At 36.2% G+C, this 20,184-nt stretch overlaps 2 protein-coding genes across 2 annotated transcripts; both read right to left on the minus strand.

Annotated features, from left to right (window-relative positions):
* Positions 1–255: 255 nt before the first annotated feature.
* Positions 256–10,413, minus strand: LOC133861748 (receptor-like protein EIX2). The gene is made up of 4 exons (XM_062297550.1): positions 10,273–10,413; positions 2,123–2,270; positions 1,917–2,038; positions 256–867 (listed from the first exon to the last, which is right to left on the minus strand). Exons 1-4 carry the CDS (start codon positions 10,411–10,413, stop codon positions 256–258), a joined length of 1,023 nt encoding a protein of 340 aa, XP_062153534.1.
* A 2,313-nt stretch (positions 10,414–12,726) lies between these two features.
* On the minus strand, positions 12,727–15,916 carry LOC133862681 (receptor-like protein EIX2). The gene has a single exon (XM_062298531.1). The coding sequence runs from the start codon at positions 15,271–15,273 to the stop codon at positions 12,856–12,858; it is 2,418 nt and encodes an 805-aa protein (XP_062154515.1). The 5' UTR covers positions 15,274–15,916; the 3' UTR covers positions 12,727–12,855.
* Between the last annotated feature and the right edge of the window lie 4,268 nt (positions 15,917–20,184).

A 20,184-nucleotide genomic window follows, 5' to 3' on the forward strand; every position in this document is an offset into this window, starting at 1 on the left:
AAGGCATGTCAGAACAGTTAAACTTATCTTTGTACAATATTAGAGCACAACAAGAATTCTCCAGAAAATAGAAAATAGAAGAAAATGCCCCTACCATGGATAAGGACAGTCTAACAAAGCAGTGTAATATTGAACTAAAACAAAAGTTTTACAGAAAATAGAAAGGACAACCAAAGGATAATAATGCTCTATTGAATAAAAACAACAGTACTCTTTCTCCATGTGAGCACATGGTCAGATGGTCTTACCATTTTTTCACTCTTTCAAAACACCATTGAAGAGTATATACTTCATGTCATCCAAAAACTTAAAGAAAGCAGATCTCCAAGCCTTGTTGAAAGCTAATGGACCAAATACACCCCAGAACCCCACCACGAATCCAAATGGCATGCTCATATAAAACAACTTCATGTCAATCCAGCCACCGTCTTCGCCGCCTTTATCATCAGCATTTGGTGTTGGCTCAATGGGGGAGTCATCTCCAACGCAGCTACGCATAAGTGGACGTCCACAATGATCATGGTTGCTAATAAAATTTAGTTCACTAAAGCTATGAAGCTGAGTGCTGGAGGGAATTCTACTGGAGAAGTTGTATGATAAGTTCAGATGGCTCAAAAATGTTAAACTAGCCATGCTTTTAGGTATTGCACCTGAGAGTTGATTCATTGAGACATCGAGAGACTCTAATAATTTTATGGCATTTATCTTCTCTGGAATCTTTTCATGGAGTTGATTATTGGACAAATTCAAGAATTGTAGGCCGTAAAGACTAGTGAGTTGCTCAGGGATTTCTTCAATTAAATTGTTGCTTGAGAGGTCCACGCTTGTGATGAGAGCAAGTGACCTTCTATATTCATACTCTGCTCCCTTCAATATCAAGAATATCGTTCCCAAATTAAAAAACAAACTTGTATCAGATAGTTGTCTCAGCATGGCGCTCAAATTACCAAAGCATCGCGGAATGGGTCCTGATAATTTATGTGAAAGGTCCATGATTTGAAGTGACATAACTCTTGAGGAATACTACCATGAAATCTATTTGAGCGAAGCACAAGAGTCCAAATACGAGATGAACTATTTTCCAACCAAATGGATAAGCCGTTTGACAAATGATTCTCACTGAGATCTACAATCTCTAGGCATTCGCATTTTTGCAAAGACAATGGTAATTCCCCAGACAAACTGTTTTTGTTCAAGGACAGAAACTTAAGCTTAGGTAGAGAACCCAAGGAACTCGATATATTTCATATTAGCTTATTGCTCTCTAAGTTTAACACTTGTAACTCAGAATAGTTCATCCAACAGTCAGAAAATTCTCCACATAAAAGATTTTTTGACAGATCAAGAAAATATAGATGTCTTCTCATTTTATCTTTATGTTCACAAATGAGGGGAGAAAGAGATCCATGGAATGAATTATTGGAAAGATTTAAATACATAATGTCAGAAGAGACATCGGGGAGAGGGCCAGAAAAGTTGTTTTAACCAAGAGAGATATATTCTCCACAAGATAAACTTGGAATACTGCCATGGAATTGCTTGTGAGAAATATTCATCCAATAGAATTGGAAACAAAGGCTCCAAAACCAAGAAGGGATGACATCCGAATTACTTGCATTTGAGAAATCTAGTCCTCGAAGATCTTTTTGTGATTGAAGCCATGTAGAGAATCTTGGCCCTAATGCCCATGATCCCATCGCCAAGGTTTGAAGTTGAAAAGGAGGAACCCAATTAGTGCTTACTTGCAAAGTCAGCAAGTTCGAAGAAGCATAGAGAGTTCTCAATTTTGTTAGGTTGGAAAAATGCTCTTCGGAAACAAAACCCTCAAAAAAATTGAAAGAGAAGTCTAACTCTTCAAGATTTGAAAGATATCCAAGACTTACAGGAATTGTTCCATTCAATTGATTTTTGCATACCGAAAGCATCCTCAATGAAGACAGTTTTCCTAGAGACATGGGAATTGGACTAGAAAGTTTATTACCGTCAAGTGAAAGAACGGAGAGTTTTTTATGCTTCCCTAGTTGGTCAGGCAAAGTACCTAAAAGTCGATTCCAACTTAAATCTAAAAATTCCAAATTTTTTGTTGTGCATGAAGAAGAATTTCCTAAAAGGTCGTACAAACCTCCCCTAAGTTTGTTATCAGATAAATCCAAATGTTGCAGATTACACAGATTTCCCAAGAATCTTGGTATTTTTCCTTCAAGATCATTATGTGGCAGGTCAAGAAGCATCATTTGTGAAAAGACATCCAATAGCTTTAGGAAGTACACCTTGAATATTATTTCGTGAAAGATCAAGTCTTTCAAGAGTGGTCATATTATATAACCATTTAGGTATTGTACAAGAGAAGTTGTTACCACTAAGATGTAGATTTCTAAGACTAGAAATGTTCTGGACAACAACTCCAAGTGGTGGAACCTTGATCTCAATGAATTCTAAATCAAGTGTAACAAGAGATATAAGACTATTAATCCAGTCAAACGTGAATTAACAAAGTTGTTTATGAAAGATCGAGCATAATGAGAGATGAAAGTTAACATAAGGAATTGGATCATATTTATCAAGTTCACAAGAAGACAAGTGTAACTCTGATAGAGAAGGGAGCATGTTCATCACCTGTAGCCAGTTAGATGCTTTACTGAGATTGACGGAGCTCATGTCGAGGAATTCCAACAAAGAAAGATGAGATAACTATTCAAGATTGTCAACTTGCAGTGGCATATCGTAAAAAAATTGATTAATGTCAAGAGTATGCAAGTTGGAGAGATTTGCCAGCTGACGAGGAATTGCACCCACAAAACCCGCATTTGATAAATTTAGATATCTCAAAACATGCATGTTAGAGTAGCCAAGGAAAAATAGCAATGCACAAGGAGCACCACAAAAGTGGTCTTCCTGTCCATAACCGTTGCCATAGTACAATATTGAAAGAGGAAATTTTGCAAAAATGAGTTGGTACCTCAAAACGTGAGACCACAGTCCATATATATACGTAAATGACGTGAGGATTCCGCTTGACGTAACAAACATAAAATTAGGTTCTTTTTCAAGTCAATGTTATTAATTTGGCCCGTAGGATGCTTCTTAGATAGATACAGTCTGAATTTTTTTACTGGATCATCTCTAAAGTAAATTGTAAGGTCAGATAAACTTTGATCTAATGTACGGTTGAGATTAAATAATTATAATCTAATGATTATTATTAAATAATCATTAATAATTATTTGATCTAATTGTCAGAATTAAGTGTCTGTTAAAATAGCAGTTTATAACTATTAAATTAGCCATTTATGATGGTTAGATTTGCAGTTATTAAATAATTGATATTCAACACAATATAGAAGTAACTGCAATCCAGTTATAAAATATATATACAGCACAATTTTCTCTCATCTTCTATTCTCTTTTCTGATATCTTATGCACTTTAAATTTCGGTCTTTGTCTCTTGCTATAATAGAAAAATCTGAGGATATTGGGGTTTAGTTTTCTTTTGTGCAAAATGCAACTAAACAACAAAGGATTTTTGACCTCCATTGCATCTTGAAAAAATATTTACTATATTTCTTTACCTACCATTTTTTGCGAGGGCAAATAATTTCTTAAGAAAAACAATGTTATATCGCACCTATGGAGCATTTCGGTTTGGTTTTTGTTATGTTTGACTTGAAAAAGTGAAGTCAATGCGTGTCAAGGTCTCTATGCATAAAGTTGGAGGGCTCAATTGCAAATTGAGGGACCCAGGGCTACTAATATCCATTACCCAATAAGATTGGTGTCAACCGTAACTTTCTATGCATGACTTGAAAAAGTGAAGTCAATGCATAAATACTTTATTCCGACCAATAACATATTGTTTTGAAGTCTAGGGGTGAAATAAGCACAAACAGCCAAGAGAGACTTGACCTCACTCAAGATAAAATCCTCTTTAGTAGCTACCTCTTTTGAAGTTTTTGGAGTTGGAACAAGGATTCCTCTCCACCTCACTTTAGAGTTGTATGTATGCATGACTTGGAAAATGATTATCTTTAAATCCATTTAAAATTTAGGTCAAACTATTTAAGATGTTCCAATTCCAGTAAATAATCACTTATCAGTTCACCAACTTTTGATTCTTCAAAAGTTTTATGGATCTGGATAACATATCACGACCAATTCCATATCACATACAATACTCTTCAGTACCAGTCCAAGAGGAGAGTTGATATTTATCTATGAAAACAAGATATTCAACACAATATAGAAGTAAATGCAGTTCAGTTATTAAATATCTAGAACAATTTTCTCTTATGCTTTGTTATCTTTTATGATATCTTCGATCTGCACTTTAAATTTTAAGTCTTCGTCTCTAGCTATAAAAAAATAAAAAATAAATAAAAAAGAGGGTATTCAGGTTTAATTTTCATTTGTACAAAACGCAACTAAATAATAGAAGATTTCTGGGTCCCATTGCACCTTGGGGAAATATTTACTTTAATCCTATGCATACTATTTCTGGTGGGGACAAATAATTTCTTGAGGAAAGCAACGTTGTAACGCACCTTAGGAGGATTTCATTTTTGTGTTTTCTTTTACTTTCAGAGTAAATTAATTATAAATTTCTGAGTTAATGCGCGATTTGAAATTAATTCCTCACTTTTTAATATCTATTTTTACTCCATTTTTTTGGGGATTTTAAGGGGTCCTTCTGTGATTTTTCTGTCCAAATTTTTGACATTTGTTAGTGCCACATCACCTAAAAATAATATCTTTTAGTGTTAAAATCTAAAAAACAAATTTTAAAAATAAAATCTAAAACACAAGGAAGAAAAACAATGCAGATTTCTCTTATTTTTACATCTCAAATTAGGATGCTCAGAGTAAGGCTTTCACTATACAACAGTCTTATACCTTATTGTGGATAGCCACACCCACACTTGGCTAAATATTGAGTATAGAACTTGTCACACGAAAACTAATACTATACGTAATATATATCTACTTGTGTGTCAGAGTACATGAACTGGAGTATGGATAAATTGAACATCAATAAGATTATTCAACATTATGATTAAATTATTTTTGAAATCAAGCTAGCAAATATCCAACCCAAAAAAGCAGGATCACATGGGTAATGCCATGGATCTGGATCATGCATTAGAAATATGAACTGTAATTTTCCAAAAATTTTGTCCACCTTTGGAAAAATGGAAATGGTGCCAAAAAGCACTTGTATCTGCCATATATACTTCCGTGATCGCTTTTGTATTTTCTTTTACTTTTATCTAACAGATCGATATGCTTGACTTGGAAAAGTGAAGTCAATGCGTGTCAAGGACTCGATGCATAAATGCATGTCTTTGTAGTTGGAGGACTCAATTTAAAATTGAGTGACCCAGAGCCACTAAATATCCGTTGAAGTTTCATGGATCTGTATAACATGTCACGGCCAATTCCATACCACATACAACACTCTTCGGTACCAGTCCAAGAGGAGAGTTGATTTTTATCTATGATGCCATGTTTGAAGGTTAGGATGGCTTCTTCTCTTTCTCTTTTTCGGCAAATAAGGATTTTTCGATTTCCATGAGAATGAGTGAACATCAATTATAGTTGCTATGGATAAACAATATGTTCATGACCTGCAAAAATGAAGTCAATGCATAAATGGAAAAGTGGGGGGGGAGGGGGGGGGGGGGGGTGTCAAGAAATGATGCTTTGATGAAGAAAGCGAAGGTGGTCCAGCTAACACAATCAGTTTTTAGTTGAAGAAGAAACCTTTTTTTCTTTTAATTCGATGAGTAAAAGCAATTCAGGACAAGAATAGGTCTACATCCATTAAAGTTATGGCTGAAGAAGATTAGTAAAACATAAAACTGATCTATTAACACATGTCAGAAGATTAGGTCTCGCATATATGTTTCACCAATAGCACAGTTTTGAATTTCTCACCAGGTTGTAGCATATTTCACTTGCACAGGAATGAAACTGCACCGTAACTAAATCCACTGGAATCAAACAGATAGAATGCATTCCAATCTAAATATTTTGCCAACAAATCAAAGGGCAGATAAGAAACGGTTTTTCCAAAGGCAACTGAAGGGCCAAAGACAAAGCTTCTTCCCTTTTCCCTGGACGATCTGTTATATTAAATGCAATTTAACCAGCATTTCGAAGATGCTGTTAGAATGAGAAAATTTGAAATTTAGCAATTACAGAAACAGGAAGATACCAACATGACAATTTGACAGAAACAAACAATATATATAACTCTGATCATGATGCTAATGAACTGTTAGAGAATAGCCACTGACACAAGTTACCAAGGAGCAGCAAGCCCACGCCAGTCTGCACAGCAGCAAGTCAAGCCCATTCCTCAATCTCTGCAACAAGCAACAGCAGGTCATCCACGACAAGTCAAGCCCATTTCCAAGGAGCAGCAAGCCCACGCCAGTCTGCACAGCAGCAAGTCAAGCCCATTCCTCAATCTCTGCAACAAGCAACAGCAGGTCATCCACGACAAATCAAGCCCATTTCCCACGTCAGACCATTCCTCAAATCTTCCATATCTTCTTATATTTCTGATTTAGTTTTGAGGGGTGCTAAATAATAGCACGAGTAAAGCTACACATCATTCTCTTGTTTTTTTTTTATCCTCCCAAATTTGATGTGGCTCTTAAAATCACCATTGAATTTATGATAGATCATTATTGAATTTTGATCCAATGGTGATTTTAAGAGCCACATCAATTTTGGGAGGATAAAAGGAGGACAAGAAGATGATGTGTAGCATTACTCCTGATATCACATAAGAAACACTTTTTTACTTAAAATCAATTTTTTTATTGTAAATGGAGAATGAAGGGTGGATGGGGGGTGCATGTTGTCATTTTAATAAATTTATATTTTTTTATTAAGATGGACACATGTTGTCATTTTATTGGTTTGACGTGGCGCTGACGTGACATTTAACAGAATCCGTCAAAATTTTTAACGGAATTTGACTCTAAGGATCGATTTTTTATTATAGTTTACTACAAGGACCTCTCATGAACTTTTTAAACCATAGGGAATGATTTGTAATTGTATGATATCCCAATGAACAGTGATGGAATTATCCTTAATTTTTATCTCAAAGCTAATTGTAAGTAATGCTATAAATATTTTTTGTTTTTTTTTTTAAATTGATGTAACTTTTAAAATTATAATTGAATCAAAATTAAATAGTAATTTATCCCGAAACTAATAGTTCCTACAATTACTCATTATGTATATACAGTTTTAATCTTTGTAATATATGAAAGGCCAAAAATAACTCGTAATTGTTCCAACCAGGTAACCACCACATTGCTTTTGTATCTACAGCTTATTTAGAACCTGAAGCTTGAAAAGTTTTTCTGAAACATTGAGAAAACTCCTATTTTTTAACTGACCGTAGAATAAATACAATTTGTTCAAGAAATAAAGTTTTGAAAGATCAGGTACCTCTCCACTTATACTATTGTTTGATAAGTCTAATAATTGTAAATTGTAATGATTCTTCAAGGTTTGTGAAATCGGCCGCTCAATGTTGTTGAAAGAGAGGATAAGATCAACAAGGCTATTGGTATATATTTGAACAGCTAACTCTCTACCTAATACCACTTGATTTCTAAGATTTTTTTTTTTATACAACTTTTTTAACATATAGTGAAAAATACGATGAAAATGTGTTGAGAATTTGAAATTAAATTATAATGAAAAATCACACAAAATGCGCGAATTATGGGATAGTTTATAGTATAAAGAACCTTTTCTCAAGGCTTATAAAACAGAGCCGGCTGTGAATTTTGTAGAAATTGGATCATTCTTTTTGCCACTTTTTTTTTTCTTTTTTCTTTGTTTTAGGGAGAAATTTCCTGGAAATTCATTCAGTGGGTCAAGCCAAACCTATTGTCCACTAAGTATCCTGCCACAATAAATGTGTCGACATGATGGTACCCTTTACAGTGATTTCTGAGAAGTTCCCATGTCAAGTCAAGTTCATCAATAGCGCTAAAATTAGAGTGAAAGACTTGGCCATCAACTTGTCAAACAAACTTTAATGCTTCAGAGCGAGCGTTGTCTTTTGTAAACCAAACTTTAGTATATAGTTGGGAGTGACAGAGGCAAGTTGCTGGACACTGGACAGACTATTGATGAGTTTGTGGACTTTGAAGGACTTGGTTCAAATCTGATTGAATATAAGAAAATAACAATAGAGAAATTAATGACTGAAAATAGCGTTACAGCTTCTAATAATTTTTTTTAAAAAAAAACTTGTTTGAGATTGCGTTAAGAGCATAATTTTTTTTTTTTTTTTTTTAAATTGAATCATAAAATAAAAATAAAAATAAAAATTGAGTTGTTTCCGGTGAGAATCAAGGAAAAAAGGGTTGTTTTGGACACTTTAAACGAAACAAAACTTTTCAAGCCCAAATGAATTCAGTCCAAGGAGATGAAGGAAAATGCTATTTACACTATACCCACACAACAATGATACAATAGTCCCTCACATAGAGTGGGCCCCACAGTATGTGAGGAGCTGTTGTATCATTGTTGTATGGGTGTAGTACACCAATCAAGTCCCGGAAATGAATGAGCCTCCTTTTCACTTTATTTTGCAAGACTCAGGTTTGATGATAGTCCATTTCCTTGGGCCAGCTGTGGCCCAGAAAGTTGGATGATGACAATTTGCCACCCTTTTCTCCTGAACCTTTAGTTAGGCTTCATCTTCTAGACACTTTTTATGAAGAGGCAATCCACAAAGATCAATCTCGATTATCTGCATATGCAGAAACACTAAAGCTTTGAAGCAGTACCTAATTGAATTCTACCTGTCAAGTTGTTATTTGACAAATTCAAGTAGCTTAGTAAGCTCAAAGTAGTAGGCTTGGGGGAATTATGTCCGAAAGATGATTTCTAGACAAGTCCAAAAATTCCAATCTCTTCATGTTAACAATATTTTGAGGGATGATGCCAATCAATAAGTTCTTAGATAGGTTCAACCCAATCAACCCCGAGAGACTTGTTATTTCTCTTGGAATTTCTCATTTCAATTTGTTGGTTGAAAGATTGATGGCTTTTAATAGTTCAAGAGTTTTACTATACTCGAGATATTTTTCTTTGAAAGTCACCAATAAGTTGTCAATGTACTCAAAATCAATAATAAAGGAGGTCCTGGAAGGAGAAAGTATGGATTGTCAATGCTTACATGTGAAATTTTTGTTTGAGTCATAATAGTGATGTTATTGACGCATTCTGGTATAGTAACGTAATATTGTTGTGAGAGGTCCAAGATTTGAAGAGATGTTAGATGACATAATTGCAATGGTATGTGACCCATGAACAAGTTTGATATTCGGCGAAGAACCATCAAATCTAGTAGGCTTGTGACTATCCATGTTGGTATCCTTTCGGAGAGTCTGTTTTCTGATCTAGTAGCCCCAATGAAGAGCAGTTCATCAATGACTTGGGCAATTCTCCAATGAAATTATTGTTATTCAAATGCAACGTCAGAAGCCAATCTCCAGAACCACAGATAGAATAAGGGATTCTCCCAGAAAAATCATTGTTTGTCAAATTAACCATAGTTAGCTACGTCATATTTCCCCCAACAGTTGGAGAGTTCTACGGATAACAAGTTATCTTAATGATCAAGGTAACTCTAGTTCCAGTTTGTCTCACATATGGATGTAATAGATCATTCGAACATATTATTGGAGAGATTCAACACTGATGAATAGGAATGAAATTATGGCAAAGGACCACTGAGGCAGTTATAACTCAAATCTATAAGAGGAGAACCAATAAACCTTGTCAAAAACCATTGAAGAGGTATGGTGCCAATGATCAGGTTATGGGAGAGATTTAAGAATTGTATATCGGAAGAAAGATTCCAAAACCAAGTGGGGATGGTGTTTGAAATTCCTTCATCAGATATATCGAGCTGTGAAAAATTCTTGTGTTTGAAGCTATTTAGGAAAAGCTGGCCCCAATTTGCAAGAGCTCAATCTAATGACATCCAAATCATGAAATGATGGAACCCCATGCTGAACTAAACTTCAATGTCAAATAATTGAAAGAGAAATCAACTTTATGTAAGTGGAAAGATTCGACAAATGTGATTCAGTGATATCATCTTCTAAAGAATTTGAAGACACATCCAGAACCTGGAGCATAAATAGTTTTGCCAAACTTTTGGTTAAACTCTCATTTAACCGATTTTTGGATAGATATATTTCTCTCAAGAAAGAGAATTTTGTAAGATCGAGTACCTCTCTACTTATGTTATTGTTTGGCAAGTCTAGTACTTGCAAGGTGTGAAGATTCTCCAAAGTTTGTGGCATCACTCCTTCAAGGTTGTTGAAAGAGAGGTCAGCATCAACAAGAGCAACCATATCCCCTAAAACTGACATTCGCAAATTTTCCTCTCTAGGTGCAAATTTGTCTACGAATTGTATAGTAGTTCACCGTAATGCTTAACACTGCAAATTGCCATGCATTTGTTCTGTTAAAGACATGAATGAATACTTTGATCGGATATATGTTAGCGTGGTAATGCATGTTATAGGGGAAGGTTTTTGAAGGACTGTGATCTGTTATTTTAAATGCAATTTCACCAGCAATTTGAATATGCTCTTAGATGGAGAAAATTTGACATTTAGCAATTACAGAAAATGGAACATACCAACACGACAATTTGACAGAAACAAATAGGTAGCTCTGATCATGATGCTAATGAACTAGTTTAACATGATGTTAGTCTCATGCACCAATTATATATGATGGAAGAATTAATGTCCACAAACTGCCGAGCCAACAGACTTGAATACAATTATTTCATTGGGAATTTCTCTCCCAAACCTTCTCTCGATATGTTGATCAACTCTTCTCAAAGTGGGTCTCACTGAAAGATGGGCTTTCATCTTTGGCACCCGCACCAATCATCACAAGGATCAAAAGTGCTCTCATCTCTAGCCAAAATCTTTGAGGCTAAGCTGAAAGATGGGCTTTGGCAGTTTGCCCAGTTGTGGCACTGAATAGCACGTAACTTGCACGCACTCCGGGTAAGTTTAGCACATAGGACACCACTTCCAATACACACCACTGGCGCTTATGCGCACAATTTGAGAAGATTAAGCTCCTGTAATAGTCCTGATTTACTGTTATTGATTTCTATGGAAATTCTAGGGTTAGGTATACTGAATTGTAATAGGAATGGAATGAAATAGAAATGGAAGATGGAAATGGTAGAAGAATTGATGAATTGACAGAACAAATGGATGAACAGTTAATTGATTGAACTAATTCTGTATCGGATATTATACTAAAATTGGACTATTTAAGATATTTGGTTTCCTAGAGCATTCGAGGTGCACAGCCTCAAATTTACAAATGACCGATTATCTCTACAATTTATTGAGCCTCATATATAGACATAACCCTAAGCTAAACTCTAACAATTGGAATGGCCCAAGCCCATTCAGCCCACTACTACAAACCTAGCCCATTCACTACCGATTGGACTATTACAGCTCCAGAGCCAAAACGAAATGGAATGTGAGATTTTCATACTGGTTACTCTCTAAACTTTACATCATTTTGTATTTAAATGCCATGTTGGAAATTGATGCCAAACATCTCATTTTTATTAGGGTTAAATATTTTTTTGTCTATGTGGTTTAACGAGTTTATTTTTTGCTATCTGTGATTCATTTCGTATCATAGATGGTATCTTGTTTATGGCGAAAGATTGAGATGGTACCCCTGTCCAACTTCCATCCAAAAATTGACAAAAGTCCACGTCACATGCCTTAAAAAATCAACACATGTCCCTATGTATAATTAAAAATAAAAAACTAAAAATAATAAAAAATAATTAATATATATATATATATATATATATATATATATATATATATATATATATATATATTTTTTTTTTTAAAAAAAGAAGGGTGGCTCATGACCAGTCTGGGGTGGCCGAGCCACTCCTAAGGGCCAAATCCTAACCTTTTTTTTTTTTTTTTGGGATTGTGGGGGTGTTTCCATGGGGTCATGAGGGTTGTTCGGCAACTCCCAGGCCAAATGGGGTGGCTGAGCCACTTCCAATGCTCTAGGGAGTGGTTTCAACCACCCCTAAGGCTCTTGGGGGTGGTTTCGACCACTTCAATTTTGTCTTTGGGGGTGGTTCAACCACTTCCAAACCGGTCATGAGGGTAGCTCGAGCCACCCCTCTCTTTTTTTTTTTTTTAGTTATTTTTTAACGTTTATTTTTTTAAGTTTTAATTATTATTATTTTTTTATTTTTAATTATACATAGGGATACATGTTGATTTTTTAAGGCATGTGCGACTGTGCATGGACTTTTGTCAATTTTTGAACGAAAGTTGGACGGATGTACCATCTTGGTTTTTAGCCATATACGATGTACCATTTATGATACGAAATGAACCATATGAAGCAAAAAATAAAATCGTTAAACCACATGTGGGTGAGACGTATTTAACCCTTTCTATTATTCCAATTTATGGAGGAATCCGAACTCACTTGTAAAGTCAGCAATTTTTTAAATGCCTATATCTCCTCAGGTCGGCAAAAAGCATCTCAGAAAATATAAAGTCCTCTTTGTACAATATTAGACAGAACAAGAATTCTACAGAAAATAGAAATAGAAATAGAAAATGCCTCTATCAAGAGTGAGAACATTCTAACAAAGCAGTGTAATATTGAACCACAACAAGAGTTTTACATAAAATAGAAAGTACAACCAAAGGATAACAAAGCTTTATTGAATAAAAACAACAATTCTCTTTGTCCAACATTCAAGCGCATGGTCTTGCCATTTTTTCACTCTTTTAATCACCGTTGAAGAATTTATACTTCATGTCATTCAAAAACTTAAAGAAAGCCGATCTCCAAGCCTTGTTGAATGCTAATGGACCAAATACACCCCAAAACCCCACTACAAATCCAAATGGCATGCTCATATAAAACCACTTCATATCGATCCATGCACTGTCCTCTCTGCCTTCATCTTCAGCAGTTGGTGTTGTCTCAAGGGATGAGCCATCTCCAACACAGCTCGGCATAAGTGGAGGTCCACAAAGATCATGGTTGCCAATAAAACTCAGTGCACTAAAGCTTTGAAGCTGAGTGCCGGACGGAATTCTACCAGAAAGGTTGTTATATGATAAATTTAAATAACTCAAGAATGTTAAATTCGTCATGCTTTGAGGTATTACACCTGTGAGTTGATTCATTGAGACATCGAGAGATTCCAATAATTTCAAGGCATTGATTTTTTCAGGAATCTTTCCATGAAGTTGATTGTTGGACAAATTCAAGAATTGTAGGCCGTAGAGACTGGTGAGTTCATCAAGGATTTCTCCAATTAAATTGTTACTCGAAAGGTCCATGCTTGTGACGAGATCAAGATTCTTGCCATATTCATACCCTTTTCCCTTGGTTACCAAGAATACTGATTTTTCCCAACCATATCCGACCGCTTTTATACTAGAGTTGAGTTTCACCATGGCACTCAAACTACTAAAGCATCGAGGAATGGGTCCTGATAATTTGTTATGTGCAAGGTCCATGATTTGAAGAGAATTGAGGTTACAAAACTCCTTAGGAATATTGCCATAAAATCTGTTTGAGCGAAATGAGAGAGCCTTAAGATAGGCTGAACTATTTCCCAACCAAATGGGTAAGCTGCCAGACAAAAGATTCTCATTGAGATCGGCAATCTCTAGGGATTTGCAATTTTGCAAGGACAACGGTAAATTTCCAAACAAATTATTTCTCTCCAAGGACAAGTGCTGAAGCCAAGATAAAGAACCTATGGAACTCGGTATATTTCCTGTTAGCTTATTGCTCCCCAAGTTTAACACTTGTAAAAAAGAATAGTTCATCCAACAGTCAGGAAGTTCTCCAGATATGAGATTGTTTGACAAATCAAGAACATTTACTTGACCTCCTTCCATTCTCTCTTTTTGTTTACAAACGAGGGGAGAAAGAGATCCATGGAATGAGTTATTGGAAAGATCTAAATCCTGAATGTTAGAAGAGATATGTGGGAGAGGGCCAGAAAAGTTGTTTAAACCAAGAAAGACTGATCCTCCACAAGATAAACTTGGAATACTGCCACGAATTTGGTTTTGAGAAAGATCGAGAATACGAATTTGGGAACAGAGGCTCCAAAACCAAAAAGGGATAACATCCGAAATACTTGCATTCGATAAATCTAGAAATCGAATATCTTTTTGTGATTGAAGCCAGGCAGGGAATCGTGGCCCTAGTCTCAATGATCCCATCTTCAAATCTCGAAGTTGAAAAGGAGGAACCCAATTAGAAGTTACTCTCAAAGTCAACAAGTTTGAATAGGCTTGAAGTGTTTTCAATTTTGTTAGCTTGGAAAAATGCATATTTGAAACAAAACCCTCTAAAAAATTGTTAGAGATGCTTAACCATTCAAGATTTGAAAGATGTCCAAGACTTACAGGAATTGTTCCAGTTAGTTGATTGCCAGAGACATCAAGTTTCCTCAATGAAGACAAATTTCCTATACACACGGGAATTTGACCAGAAAGCATGTTATAGCCAAGAATAAGAATCGACAGTTTTTTATGCTCTCCCAATTGATCAGGCAGAGTACCTGAAAGTTGATTCCGAGACAAGTCTAAAAACTCCATATTTTTGACTGTGCATGCAGAAGAATTTCCTAACAGTTCATACACACCTCCCCCAAGTTTGTTGTAAGATAAATCCAAATGTTGCAGATTACACATATTTCCCAAGGATCTTGGTAATTTTCCTTCAAAACCATTGGTTGACAGGTCAAGGTGCATCAGTCCGGAAAGGGATCCAATGGCACTAGGAAGTACACCTTGAATGTTGTTATATGCAAGATCAAGTCTTTCAAGAGTACTTATATTGTATAACATGTTAAGATCTGTGGAAGAGAAGTTGTTATTTGAGAGATGCAGATTTCTCAAACAAGACATGTTTTGGACAGCAACCCGAAGTGGGATATGAATCTGAGTGTCACTTAGATCAAGTGTAACAAGAGATGTAAGACTATGAAACCAGTCAAATGTTGAATAAGGAAACCAGTTATGTGAAAGATCAAGCATAGTGAGAGATGAAAAATTAACATAAGGAATAGGATCATACTTATCAAGTTCACAACGAGACAAGCGTAACTCTGATAGAGAAGGGAGCACGTTCATCACCTGTAGCCAGTTAGATGCTTTACTAAGATTGACGTAAGTCATGTCGAGGAATTCCAACAAAGAAAGATGAGATAACCATTCAAGATTGTCGACTTGCAGGGAGTAACCTCGAATGTCAAGAGAATGCAAGTTGGAGAGATTTGCCAGCTGATGAGGAATTGTACCCACGAAACCCGCATTTGATAAATTTAGATATCTCAAATTCCGGAGGTAACCAATGAAGCTTGGAATATTATCGTCTTCAAAACGATTCAAACTTAGGTCCAAATAGTGAGATGCTTTAATCCCAGTAGAGAATCACTTATATGTCCGCCCAATTGTGAGAGTCCAAAAGCTTCATATTCAGTATTGGGGTCATATGGGTTTCTAAGATTTAGCTGGATGACATTCCCAGTTACGTTGTCACAGCCAATTCCTTTCCACATACAACACTCTTCGCCTATCCAAGATGAGAATAGATTGGAAGGATCTATGATACCTTGTTTGAAGGTGAGGAGGGCTTCTCTTTCTCCTTTTCTGCAAAGCACATTTGGATTGCCACCCGCATGTGTAAACAAGCATGTTAGAATAGCCAAGGAAAGATAGCAATGTACAAGGAGCACCACAAAACTGGTCTTCCTGTCCATAACCGTTGCCATTGTACAATGAAAATGGAAATATTGCAAAAATGCGTTGGTAACTCAAAAGTAAGAGCATATACAGTCGATATATAACATATGTGAGGCCCCTGTAGAAACTGAAGGGAGGATTCCACTTGGTGAAGTCAATGAGTTGGGAAAAGTTAAGTGAATGCATAAAAGTCTTTAGAAAATACCCATCATTAAATGCTAGCCGCCTTTGTTGAAGTTTTTAGACCTGAAGGTCTCAATTCGACGCCGCCATGGCCCATGAGCTACGACTATCCTTGCAGGCAGACCATTCGAAACAGAGTGGCTCAAAAGTCTCATCTCAAATATGAATGCATGACCTTGAAAAGTGAATTCAATACAAAAAAGGTCCCAAGAAATTTCCTGCTCTGATTATTAAACCCACCACCTACCTTGGCTATGGGTTCTAACGTCTAATTATTATATTATAATCACAATATGACTTTCCTCTCTGATTCATATTTTTGAGATAACAGTCCCAATTACTTATGGGACTAGCGCAGAAGTGTAGCTATGCCTCCCCTTGATTTTCATTGTCAATAAAGTCAAAGGCCTGATGGTCAAAAGGAAAAAAGTCTATCATTCCACGTCAATCTGCAGATTTAACTCTTTCTTCTATGTTAGTGTCTATCCATTCCAGTCACGTTGACTCACCTCTTCTGTTGTTACCTCCGCACCTGCACTGACGATGCCAACCATCTTGTCTTCTTATCTTCCTCCTCCAAGAGAAGGGTGGGTCGTTTGGCCCCTGTAAAAAAATGGCTTGCATGGCCACAAGGTTACTCCACACCGACAACTTCGAAGCACGCGCACCGCCTATCACGTACAAAGGGCATTTAAAAAGAATTGTCTTTTCAATTTTTTTTTTTTATTTTTTTTTTATTTCTCAACAAATAATATATATATATATATATATATATATATATATATATATATATATATATATATATATATATATATATCGTTATTATTTTTCTTGGAACAATTGGTGATATTGCATCAATATTGAAAAAGAATTACTCATTTATTCAGGCATTAATTAGTCTAATTCGTCATTGATCCAAATTGGTTACAATATATTTCTCTCTTTTTTAAGAAATAAAAAATTGTGTACATTTTGAATATATTATCTTCCCTAGTATATGTAGATAGATTCTCGCTAACCTATCGAGTTGGTTCTTTGACAAGTCAGATTTCCATTTTCCACAGACTTCAGGGATGTTTCCTCGTAGATGGTTGTTTGAAAGGTTGAAGTACAACAAACTTTGGAGGTTTGTGATCAGCATGCATTTTTGTTACTCCGTTCTTGGCATTACTATCAGTGCAATCTAAACGATATCAGCCATAATCTTTGATATGAAACATGTCTGCTTGATTTTTCTTGTTAAATTCTACTGAGGGATTACTATTTAATTTGCTGGTCCAGCATTTGAAGAGAATAGAGTTTACAAAGCTCCTTAGGGAATATTACTCTTGGGGGCCTGAGGCCACACAAAAGACGTAATATAGAATCTGTGTATTGTAATCATAATTTGTGATACCCGTGGAGGTTGTCTTTTTAATTTCATCAACATTATGGCTTTCTCCAAGAATTTTCTTCTAATGTAGTTAAAGTAAAAGAAATGAAATGGCACTTCAGTTTAGTTATCTCGCCAATGCCATAGAAGTAAAATTACAGAAGAAGCACAGACACAGTGGAGTGAATTCATGACAGAGTGTTTCCTGCAGTGTCATAATTATGGTGAAACAATGCATTCAAAGTAATGGGAAGAATCATAAAGTGAAGGGAATGAGACATTAACTGATAAATGCTTGCAGAGAACTTTTACAAATTTTGGGATGAGGAAAATGTGTAGATTTGACAGAAACAAATAGATAACTCTGATGATGATGATGCTAATGAACTTTTTTTTTTTTTGATAAACATTCGTACTGATTTCATTCATAAAACGGGTAAACAACAAGAGCATAAAACTCTTAATGGACCAGAGTAGGTAACTCTGAAATTACAATCTCTCTAATACTATTCGGATAACAATCAAGCCAAACTCGATCTGCGACAAACTGAATTCCCTCTTTTGCAAGCGTATGTGCCGCTGAGTTCGCATCTCTTGGCGTATGACAAACCTTCCAATCCCGAAAAAACCGGAGAACTTCGTGAATATCAGCCACAATGTGTCCATACTTTCCCCAATTTAATCCTGGTTTATTGATAGAATGTACCACTTGAAGGGAATCTCCTTCTACCATGATTCTGTCCAGCCCTCTGTTCTTACAAAATTCAACAGCTTTCAAAGCCGCTATGGACTCCCCAACAACTGGATCAAATATAAAATCCACCACCTGACTAGCAGCTGCATAAACCTTACCCTTGGAATCTCTTATTAACAAACCAATACCCATCCTGCCATTTTTGTTGTCTAAAGCCACATCATAGTTAATTTTAAAAAAACTGGAAGGAGGAGGGACCCATCTCACTATAGATGTTTCTACCCGAGTCTTCAGTACCGAATCAAAATCTCCCTTTCTCTTCAGAGAATCCCGATATTCGTTAATGAAAGTTGCAGAAATCTTTATTATTTCATTTGGGTGGATAAACTCCCCATCATGAACCACCGAATTCCTCCTAAACCAAATACGTCTAGCAATCTCTGCATGAACTTCAATCTCCTCCCCACTGCACCTATCAAATAGATACTCCATAACTTCTGCAAAAGAATAGCCAGCCACATAGCTCTTTTGAATCATTCTTCCCCCTACCCCCCAAACATCAACCGCCGAAGGACAATCCCATAAAATGTGCTTCGCCGTTTCCAATTCTTTCTTGCAAAACAAGCATAAAGGGTCAAGAGAAATACCTTTCTTTTGTAAATTATCCTTCGTTGGAAGGATATTTTGACATGCACGCCAAATGAAAACCTTAACCGGATTTGGGACCTTCATTCCCCATATCAACTTCCACAAGTTTTGATCACTTCCATTTTTAGAACATTCACCCCGTGTTACCTCTTGCCTATCTTTCTCAATATAGTAGGCACTCCGAACAGTAAATTCTCCATTTGAGGACCCCCGCCATATAAGCATATCAGGATTTCCATATTTGCTAAGAGGAATGGAAAAAAATTATATCAGCCTCCTCCTTGGAAAAAACTGAATTGACAAGAGCCTTGTTCCACTCGCTAGACTCCCCATCTATTAATGTTCTCACCACTGCTTCCTCAGGCAAAATCGTTATAGGTGACTGAACTTTATACGTCGTTGGGGTAGGTAACCATTTATCTCCCCAAATTTTAACCAAATTACCATTTCCAATTCTCCATTTCATACCCTCTTGAATTAAATCTTTTGAGGACATAATACTTCTCCAAGCAAACGAAGGTCGTCGCCCGAGAGAAGCCCCCAAAAAATCTACCCTTGGAAAATATTTTGCTTTTAGTATTTGGCCTGCCAAACTGTGGGGATTATGAAGAAGCCTCCAACCCTGTTTTGCTAACAAAGCTGTATTAAAACACCTCAAATCTCTGAACCCCATTCCTCCATTTGACCTTGAGAAACCCAACTTTTTCCAGCTTATCCAATGGATCTTTGAATCATTTTCTTTATGCCCCCACCAGAATTTCTACATCATGGAATTGATATCCATACAAAGTTTATTTGGGAGAAGGAATACGCTCATGCTATATGTAGGAATAGCTTGAATCACAGCCTTAAGCAGTATCTCCTTCCCAGCCTGAGAGAGAAATTTTGTTTTCCAGTCATGCAGTTTCTTCCAAACCCTATCTTTAATATTCTGAAATTCCCGCACCCTAGATTTGCCCACCAAAGCTGGCAACCCCAAATACTTATCATATCTTTGCGTACTGGGGACACCTGATAATCTTTGGATATATTCTCGAGCATCTTGGCTTGTATTCCGACTAAAGAAAAGAGAAGTCTTTTCTTTATTAAGCAGTTGACCCGAAGCCCTTTCATAACACTCAAGAAGGTTGGATAACCTCCCCCAGTCTCTCGAAATGGCCCTGCAAAACAATAAGCTGTCATCCGCAAAAAATAGGTGGTTTAAACAAGGCCCCTTAGGTGATGTAGGAACCCCCGAGAGCCATCCAGAATTCTCAGCTTGAGCTAATAAATTACTCAGTGCTTCTGCACATATAATAAAAAGGTAAGGAGAAAGAGGATCTCCTTGTCGAATGCCTCGAGAGGGTTGGAAATTTTCAGTTTTTTGTCCATTAATGAGAACAGAAAAATTAACCGACTGGATACATTGCATAATCAACTCTCTCCATTTACGTGCAAACCCCATTCT

The sequence above is a fragment of the Alnus glutinosa genome, chromosome 1, assembly GCF_958979055.1.
Source record: "Alnus glutinosa chromosome 1, dhAlnGlut1.1, whole genome shotgun sequence".
In the NCBI taxonomy this organism is placed as follows: domain Eukaryota; kingdom Viridiplantae; phylum Streptophyta; class Magnoliopsida; order Fagales; family Betulaceae; genus Alnus; species Alnus glutinosa.